Raw genomic sequence first — 9,554 nt, forward strand, 5'->3', positions numbered from 1 at the left:
AGAAAAATGAAAAATTAGTGGTATTATTAAATATGCCGCTTCTGATACCGCTTAACCAAAAATTATTGAAACTACACAATGCAACATTTTTCAATAATTAATAATTCATCAATAACTTTTCATTAATTAAGATATAATAGTAGTAATTTTCATTAATTAAATATAGTCACAAAAAACAAAATCAATTTTTTTACTAGCTTTACATATTTATTCGATAAAAAAGATATTATTCTAAAATATTTATACACAATATTTATATGCATATAATTTATGCATGTATTTTTATATTACATTAAAAGCAATAACTTTATAGAGACAATTATTTCATACATACATTCTTTTAAATTAAAATTTGCAAAGTATAGTAAATCTTGATTAGTTTTGAGAACACATACCGTGATATATATTTCGGCTAAATAAGTTAGTTTTATGAACACACTACCTGTGTCATATGATCGTCATTAACTGAAGATACTTTCATCAGTAGGCGTTGACTTCTCGAAAACTTCGACTTAGAATTTGTTCATCAAAGAAGTAAAGTAGTAATTAAGAAAGTCGTTACTATTGTAAAATCGACGGATCCTTAAACTTCAAAATGGCATTAAGCGATGGAGATGTACAGAAGCAGGTAAAAAGTATTTCAATTGAAGTATTTACAATTTGAAGTATTTGGAGCATCGATTTTAAGCTATTTTTGCATTTTATTCTATATTGTTGCTTGGATGAAATATTTGTTCCTGGCACTTTCTTTTGACAAAATTTTGTTCTTATCGTTCTTTTTTTCAATAATGTTTTAAACATCTACAATTCAGTGTAAATAATAAATTTGATTGAATTAAATATTCTTCTTAAATATTAAGTAACTTCAATTATGTTTACATAAATAATAATAACTTGAGTAGTAATTTTGCTTAAATCAAAGTTTTAACAATGTCATTAATTTACTTTTTAGAAACAAAAAATTAAAAAGTATAATACAACCATTGATTATTTAATTGGATTGTATCAAAGTTAAAAATATTATTATTTCTGAAATATTAAAATATTATTATTCTTTCATCTGGAAATATGTTTGGGTTTTAATTCAAATTCTGTTAATAAAATTTTATATGTATATATATATATATATATATATATATATATATATATATATATATATATATATATATATATATATATATATATATATATATATATATATATATATATATATATATATATATATATATATATATATATATATATATATATATATATATATATATATATATATATATATATATATATATATATATATATATATATATATATATATATATATATATATATATATATATATATATATATATATATATATATATATATATATATATATATATATATATATATATATATATATATATATATATATATATATATATATATATATATATATATATATATATATATATATATATATATATATATATATATATATATATATATATATATATATATATATATATATATATATATATATATATATATATATATATATATATATATATATATATATATATATATATATATATATATATATATATATATATATATATATATATATATATGTATATATATACACACACATATATATACACATATATATACACATATATATACATATATAACTACATTAATATTAATAAGTGATAATGAATATTATTGAATTGTAATAAAATCGGATAATTTGTTTAGAAAAACATATTTCAATACATATTTACATTACTGTCATTAGAAACCCAATATGCAATTCCTCTAGACATTAATGGCCAATCTAAAGGATCACTAGAATACATATGACTGTTTTGTCCTTCTTGACCATTGAAAAGCATTTTTATCTGCAATTCTACAAATTTCTCCACACACATACACACACATACTTATAAATTTATATTTTTGTAAAAAGTAAAAGAAAATGTATAGAAAAGTTGAACGAATTTAATTCTATACTTTTTTAATTAAAAATAAAAAATGTATATTTTTATAATTATTATTATTTTAGATTAATCATATGATGGCCTTCATTGAACAAGAGGCCAATGAGAAAGCAGAAGAAATTGATGCTAAAGCAGAAGAAGAATTTAATATTGAAAAGGGACGCTTAGTTCAACAGCAAAGGCTTAAAATTATGGAATATTATGAAAAGAAAGAAAAACAAGTGGAACTTCAAAAAAAGATGTACGTTTGATATTATAAAAATAATTTTAAATATTATATACAAATGTTTTTATAATATATTACTATTAAGAGAAATTTTTTCTAGTAAATAGGCTTTATTTAAATAATTCAATTTCTGTTATTTTATAGTCAATCATCCAACATGTTGAATCAAGCCCGTCTAAAAGTCCTCAAAATTAGAGAAGATCATGTTCGTGACGTACTTGATGAAGCTAGGAAGAGATTAGGAGAAGTGATGCAGGATAGTTCACAATATAGGGAACTTCTGAAATTATTGATTGTGCAAGGATTATGTCGGGTACAAAACTTTACAGATGTTTAAATTTTCTCTTCATAACATTTGTTATTATTTTTACTTTTGGTCATTGTTTTTCTTTATAGAAAAAGGGTATAGACGTTTAATCAATTTATCTTTATGTATCTGTAATTTTTAGTTAACAGAAAGCCATGTTGTTGTTCGAGTACGTCAAGTAGACGTTCCCCTAGTAGAATCACTTTTTGATTCTGTTCAAGATGCTTATAAACAAATAACAAAAAAAGATGTTACAGTTAAAATTGATCAGGATAACTTCCTTCCTTCTGATAGTTGTGGTGGAGTTGATTTACTTGCAGCAAGAGGTTAGTAGATAATGCATACTTTTTAATAAATTATTGCACTATATTCTTATATTTTTAACAAAAACAAGATTTATCATTTATTTCAATCTTCTAAGTTTTTTTAACGAAATTAAATGATTCATATCATTCTGTTTTTAGGGCGTATAAAAGTCAGCAACACTTTGGAAACGAGATTAGAATTAATAGCACAACAATTAGTACCAGATATACGTTCTGCCCTATTTGGATCCAATCCTAATCGCAAGTTCGATGATTAAAAAATTCCTCTCACATTTTCTTTTTCTCTTCTTTTCATACTATTTTCCTTTCTAACAAAACATTCCCTTCTTTAGAATGCTAAAACAACTAAGAATCTGTTGTGTAGATCGTAGAATCTGTTGTTAATATTGTTGAAAAGAGAGAGAAAGTGAAATTGTAAATTATATAAATATACATATATACACATATATATATGTGTGTGTGTCCAAACTATTATTGCACACATATTCAATATACATATATATCTATAAAGTATTTTATGTGAAAGCGATTGTAAATTCCTTAAAAGTGATCCTTAAAAATCAATTTCCTTTCTTTTACTTTAATTAAGTTACTTTTAATTGTAATTTCGTAATTTTTATCTGCCATGGTAAGTACGATTATTATTTAAAACAGGAAAATCCTTTAAAACGACATATAAGTATTTATTTTTTCTTAGAAGTTTCTTATACAACGAAAGAGATTTTTTGCAGATTAAGATTTTCTATATAGCCTTACATGCATATTGTAAGAATAAACAACTGTATTGTTTCATAATATTTAATTTTTTAAACGTAACAAATAGAACAATATTTGTTTAAGTATCCAATTTACTTTATAAACAAAAATTAAAATAAATTTTATATGAATTTACTGATAAAACAGTTTGATTATCAAAACTTTCATTATCATAAATTGCAGTATAAATACAAATACTATATAGACTTATACATCATATGCTAGTAATTCCACTTAGTACACACATGAAAAGAAAAAACTTAAAAAGTTTGATCTTATAATACATAAATTTTAAATATTTCCCATTTTAATTTAAATAAAATCTTAATTTCTTAAAATATAATTATTTTGTAACTTAAATTGTTAGTTATATTCATCAGAAACCATTATTTCCATATTTTTAGTTCCATATGTTAGTGGTATAAATTTATATTTCATATAATTTGATCCAAAACAAATTTCTCTTGTCTCGAATCTAAATTATAATAAAAATGAAATGTAGAAAAGTTTCAAAATTTATTGGATATAAATTCTAGTGTATTGTTGAAAGTTATAAAACATTTAATAAAATCATTTAAAACCAACTTCCCTATGCTTCATTTTCAACAGTTTTATCATTTCTTATAGGCTGTGAATCCTTTCTATTGCTATGATTAGAACTTTCATTTGTAGAAGATATTTCTTCATTTACAGGGTTTGTTTCATTATCCCTTTTCACTTTTTTCAATTGTCCTATAACTTTAATATAATTGTAAGGAATAAGACCAACATTTACATTATCGGTAGCTTTGCACCACCCGGGCATATTTTTTGGTTGTAGAGACTTGGGTGCAAGATAGACTTTTTGACCAGCTTTTATACTGAGTTCATCATTGTGAGTGGCAACAAAGTCATATAACACTGTTGCAATATATGCGGGTTCCTCAATAGCTTGCCATTCTTTTGGATCTTTTCCTAAAGATTAAATTCTTATTTAGTTACCTTATTTTATATGTAAAAAATTCATAACACATAATCTTTAAATAACTAATACCTTTTATTTGCATGTTTTTAATATTATTCGAAATTTTATGAATTATATAAGGTACTACAAAGAATACACTGAATATTAAAAACCCAGACCAGTAAGAAGAATTATGAACATTTACACTTCCAACTTTTGCTAGTGATTTATCCCATAACTCTTCGTTTATTGAATCTTGATTTTGATAACCTAAAAGAATATTTAATAAACTAAATTATAAATTAGAACTACATATCATATAAACTGTAAAATATAATAGAAAACTTTACCAGTAGAGTGTACAATCTTCCTGTACAACCATTTAAAAAATCTAATTAAAGCAAAAGTACTAAGTAACTGATTTACAGTGGAGCGTAATTTCCCAACATTTTCTGCAACATTTAAAATTGCTCTGAATGAATTTGTTAAAGCAAAATATGTGGATTCCAATAGCATTGTCATAGATGAAAATGTATGAAGAACTGTCTCGATCAACTGAAAAGTTGACCTGGTATTGTCCTCAACATATTGGGAAAATCTGCACACAAGTTCAAACAACTATTACTAACTTATTTCATTATTTCCATCGAAATTCAGTTAACTATTTAATTAATTTTCATATTTCTTTTATATCTATATTCTATATCAATAGTTCATATCTATATTTTATATTAATAGTTCATTTCTATATTCAATAATTTTGGAAATTGTTTATCACATTTAAAGATTGTAAATTACATATAAAAACATTGAGAATTCTATATATTTTTTATCGTTAGGAATCGAGTCACAAAATCTTTTATCATCCCAAACAAAATGAAAACGAATTGAAAAGATTAAATATGATATAACATATGAAATAAATATGACATGTTATAAGCTTCTTACCTATTTTCGGCATCACCACTGTGTCCACCAAACATTCCATAATTATTATAATTGGAGTATGGACCATATGAACTATATCCTCCATATCCATTAAATCCCCTATATTGATTACCATATCCACCAAATCCGTATCCTCCATAATAATTAGATCCGAATGGTCTATGATGAAATCCAGAATAATTTTGGACTGGTTGACGCGGAGGTACTGGTGGAGGATTTCCTGGTTGAAGATTTGAAGGAGGAAATGGTGATGGCGCATTTGGTACACTACAATAAAACCATTTTATTTAAAAGTAACAGCATTATCCCTTAAATAGAGAAGAAACTTATTATTGTTTAAATACTATTAACTATATTATATTAAATTGCATATTAGAATAAAATTTCAAAAATATGAATAGAATTACTATTTTATGAATGTTCCACGATTTGAAGCAAAAAATGACATTGATTGCTTTTTTTAAATAAGATATCACTTAAATCTTATCAACATGTCTTAAATTGTTTGATAATTTGTCACCGATTATTAGATATAAGATTATAAATATTATCTTAAATTAATTTTTACATAAATCCAGTACCTGTTTATGATGTTAGGTACATTTTTTAAGTGATTTCCATTAATCCCATTTGTTCTTTCCGGCGCCATACTTTACGATAATATGTTTATTACGTTCATCATGTCGTTCACTGTACAAAGTTCATAACCTCTCTACTTATACAAAAATACTTAATACGGAAAGACAGAGTTTTTATTGATAATTGTATATGTATTACCTGATATTATTATTTATCGTAGGACTTCAAACTGTTATGTTTTCAAACTGATTTTTTTACAGTAATACTCTTAAAATGTAGTTAGTTACTAAAAGTTCTATATTTATTATTTTCAATTTAATTCATTCAATTCAAAAAGTAAAATTCATAATATTAAAAAAAAATATATATATATATCCAATATCGAAAAATTTGTGATATTAATATTAATATCATAAGATAATAGCAAACATAGGACACGTTGATGAAAATTTAATTACAGCATCATTTCGTTTCGATGTTCAAAACAGAGATTGTAGTATATGTTGTTGCGGTAACCTCAGTATCCCTAACTTTATTGTAGTAAACCGGCGACCAAGGTAGAATACAGAAAGAAGAATTTTTATTTATTAAATACAAAAGAATGTCGAATTTTGTAAAATTTATCGAAGAAAACATACTTTATGAAATTTTAGCCGTATCATGGCTTTTACTTCTTTGGAAATATTATTTAAATCTTCGTCAGGTAAATTGTTGTAAATTTTACCTAACCATTATTAACCTAATTCATTAAAGTTAAGTTTCCTCATCTTATTAATTTCTAATTTTACTTTAAAACATGATTTCTTTTTCATTATAATAATTAATTATAACATAGATTCGCCTTTCTATTATAACAATTTCCTAATTTTTGTAAATTACATAATATTTAAAGAAATTATATTTCTTTTTTAGAAAATGATTATTATTAATAAAATTAGATTTATAAAAATAACTCTGTGTTATACGTGAAGCAATATAAGTTCTCTTTTTTATAGAGGGATTTGATGATGAGATTGACTGATTTACCTAAATCAGTTGAAGGTTTAATGACAAAGGATGTTTATAAGAAAGCACACAGTTATTTGCTAGATCGGTTAAAATTTAATGATTTTGAGAGTATATTTTCTGAACTTTGTACTATGGTATGAAATTTTTATTTATACATGTATATATTATGTTATGTCGTAATATTTAAAATGAAATCATATAGTTCTTATAATATGTAAGCATTTGAATATTTATAGGTGTATTTGTTAAATTTATGCTACTATCGATTTTGGCTATGGAGTATTGATATTGTCAAATATTGTGGCTTTGATGATCAAAATGAAATTCTCTTAAGTGGCGTTTGTATGTTCATTATAAACGTTATCTATGATATAATAATTTTGCCATTTAAGATTTATTCTACGTTTGTTGTGGAACAAAAACATGGCTTTAATAAAGAAGTAAGAAAGTAATCATTTTTCTAATAATATGATAAAAGTAATTTTTAAATTCTTAATTTAATACTGTTAATTTTAGACACCATTATTCTTTGTCAAAGATCAGCTTCTTCGATTTGTTGTATGTGAGACACTTGCGGTACCCTTCCTATGTGCTGTAACATGGATCATAAAAAATGGTGGAGGGTACTGTTTCCTTTATCTTTGGATATTTTTAATAGTTGCTGCTCTTTTCCTTATGATTATTTACCCGGAACTAATTGCACCACTTTTTGATAAATACACACCTCTTCCAAATGGAGATTTGAAAAGAAAGATTGAAGAGTTAGCAGCATCGATAAACTATCCACTTTATAAAATATTTATTGTTGAAAATTCAAAAAGATCATCACACAGCAATGCATATCTGTATGGTTTTCACAAACATAAAAGAATTGTTCTCTATGACACTTTAGTCAAGGAGTATTATAAACCAGCGGAAGGTGAAACAAACACAAAAGGATGTACTACAGATGAAGTAGTAGCAGTATTGGCACACGAATTAGGACATTGGAAATATAGTCATACATTAAAGGGATTTATACTTGGCCAGGTAAATTTTTAGGCAACATATTTACAATATTACATCTTATTTACTAATGTATAAAAACAAATTTTTGCAGGTACAGCTGTTGATGAATATTTACCTATATGCAAAACTTCTTGATTATAAACCTATATTTGAAGCTTTTGGGTTTATGGATAGTCAACCCACGTTTATAGGATTCATAATTATTACTATCTATATTTCAAATCCCCTAAATATAGTAAGTTTAATGTATTACTTTTGATTTAGAAAAATTTGAAAAATCTTTGCATGCGTAAAATATTGTACGTTTGCTATATATATATATATATATAAAACAATATGACATAACTCTTTTAATATTCATAAAGAATGAAATCTTATAAAATATCTCACAAATATTTCAAAATAATTTTAAATTGTTTTGCTTTCAAGATGTAATTTATGTATATTTTATTTATGTTGAACAATGTTATTTAAAGTAATATTTATAATATTTATAAATTATTTTACAATTTTTACAGTTAGTCCAATACATAACAAATATACTTAGACGAAGATTTGAATTTGAAGCAGATAAGTTTGCAAAAATTTTGGGACATGGACAAACATTAAAAAGCTCTTTAATTAAGCTACAGGAGGACAATCTTGGTTTTCCTCTTTATGATAAATTGTATTCTAGTTGGCATCATAGTCATCCTCAAGTCCTTGAAAGAATTGAAGCTATTGATAAAGAAGATTAACTATAACACTTTTTAATACATCATGTGCATCATGTATATTATTTTAACACTGTGTATATCAATTTAATGCATGCATGGTTAAGAGCCATGTAAAACAGTTACATTGGATAGTAATTAAACAATGGTTTTATAATTTGCAATTGATATAACTTATAGTTTAAGGGTACAATTAAATAATAGCCATACACACGATTTATAAAAAAAATGTGCTAAAAATAACAGAATTAATTTGATTTATCACACGTTCATGATGTAATTAATATTTTATAATCACCACATATATGTATTTTAAAGTTACAAATCAGATTAAAATAATTAAAACTTTATCATTATATAAAGAATGATATTAAAACTTTAAAATCAATTATATAATTGACGAATGAAAATGTGCTTCAATGAATCGTAAGCAATTATATTTATAGATTTGATTTAAATAAAAAATAATTATTAACAGAAACTCTTAATATAATTTAATTTTTAAAATAATGTCATAAAGTATTTGTAATATATTAGGAAATAATTACTATGATTATAGATAGCATTCATTTAAAGCAGTGTATAAAATTGAATTTTCATGTTCTTTTTTCGATTTTACGTAAGCATACAATACAAGTATCTTGCATTGTTTTGTTTTGTTTTGTTTTTTTTTTCTTTTTTTTTTAGACAACGATACATTTTAATATAATATTGTCATGTTTTTTGTAATAATACTAAATATTATAAAGTATTTTATACCTTAT

The 9,554-nt window shown here is 23.6% G+C and overlaps 3 protein-coding genes across 3 annotated transcripts; 2 read left to right on the top strand and 1 right to left on the bottom strand.

Moving 5' to 3' along the window:
* The first annotated feature begins 419 nt into the window (after positions 1–419).
* On the top strand, positions 420–3,360 carry LOC100740337 (V-type proton ATPase subunit E). The gene is made up of 5 exons (XM_003488703.4): positions 420–628; positions 2,042–2,217; positions 2,347–2,515; positions 2,652–2,835; positions 2,974–3,360. Exons 1-5 carry the CDS (start codon positions 596–598, stop codon positions 3,090–3,092), a joined length of 681 nt encoding a protein of 226 aa, XP_003488751.1. The 5' UTR covers positions 420–595; the 3' UTR covers positions 3,093–3,360.
* Positions 3,361–4,088: 728 nt separating this feature from the next.
* Positions 4,089–6,395, bottom strand: LOC100740215 (peroxisomal membrane protein PEX13). Its single transcript, XM_012384418.3, has 5 exons — positions 6,064–6,395; positions 5,483–5,749; positions 4,885–5,132; positions 4,625–4,804; positions 4,089–4,545 (listed from the first exon to the last, which is right to left on the bottom strand). The coding sequence occupies exons 1-5, from the start codon at positions 6,129–6,131 to the stop codon at positions 4,181–4,183; spliced, it is 1,128 nt and encodes a 375-aa protein (XP_012239841.1). The 5' UTR covers positions 6,132–6,395; the 3' UTR covers positions 4,089–4,180.
* Positions 6,396–6,409: 14 nt separating this feature from the next.
* Positions 6,410–9,004, top strand: LOC100740534 (CAAX prenyl protease 1 homolog). The gene is made up of 6 exons (XM_012384417.3): positions 6,410–6,764; positions 7,057–7,203; positions 7,306–7,509; positions 7,586–8,098; positions 8,169–8,312; positions 8,596–9,004. The coding sequence occupies exons 1-6, from the start codon at positions 6,663–6,665 to the stop codon at positions 8,812–8,814; spliced, it is 1,329 nt and encodes a 442-aa protein (XP_012239840.1). The 5' UTR covers positions 6,410–6,662; the 3' UTR covers positions 8,815–9,004.
* Positions 9,005–9,554: the final 550 nt, after the last annotated feature.

The sequence above is a fragment of the Bombus impatiens genome, unplaced genomic scaffold, assembly GCF_000188095.3.
Source record: "Bombus impatiens unplaced genomic scaffold, BIMP_2.2 scf_0259, whole genome shotgun sequence".
NCBI lineage: Eukaryota > Metazoa > Arthropoda > Insecta > Hymenoptera > Apidae > Bombus > Bombus impatiens.

Coding starts and splice junctions, on each gene's coding strand:
- LOC100740337 (XM_003488703.4), top strand. CDS start 596: ATGGCATTAAGCGATGGAGATGTACAGAAGCAG. Junction 629..2,041: donor ATGGAGATGTACAGAAGCAG/GTAAAAAGTATT, acceptor TTATTATTTTAG/ATTAATCATATGATGGCCTT. Junction 2,836..2,973: donor TGATTTACTTGCAGCAAGAG/GTTAGTAGATAA, acceptor TTCTGTTTTTAG/GGCGTATAAAAGTCAGCAAC.
- LOC100740215 (XM_012384418.3), bottom strand. CDS start 6,131: ATGGCGCCGGAAAGAACAAATGGGATTAATGGAAATCACTTAAAAAAT. Junction 5,750..6,063: donor GTACCTAACATCATAAACAG/GTACTGGATTTA, acceptor GTTTTATTGTAG/TGTACCAAATGCGCCATCAC. Junction 4,546..4,624: donor TAAAAACATGCAAATAAAAG/GTATTAGTTATT, acceptor TTTAATCTTTAG/GAAAAGATCCAAAAGAATGG.
- LOC100740534 (XM_012384417.3), top strand. CDS start 6,663: ATGTCGAATTTTGTAAAATTTATCGAAGAAAACATACTTTATGAAATT. Junction 7,204..7,305: donor TTTCTGAACTTTGTACTATG/GTATGAAATTTT, acceptor GAATATTTATAG/GTGTATTTGTTAAATTTATG. Junction 7,510..7,585: donor AACATGGCTTTAATAAAGAA/GTAAGAAAGTAA, acceptor TGTTAATTTTAG/ACACCATTATTCTTTGTCAA.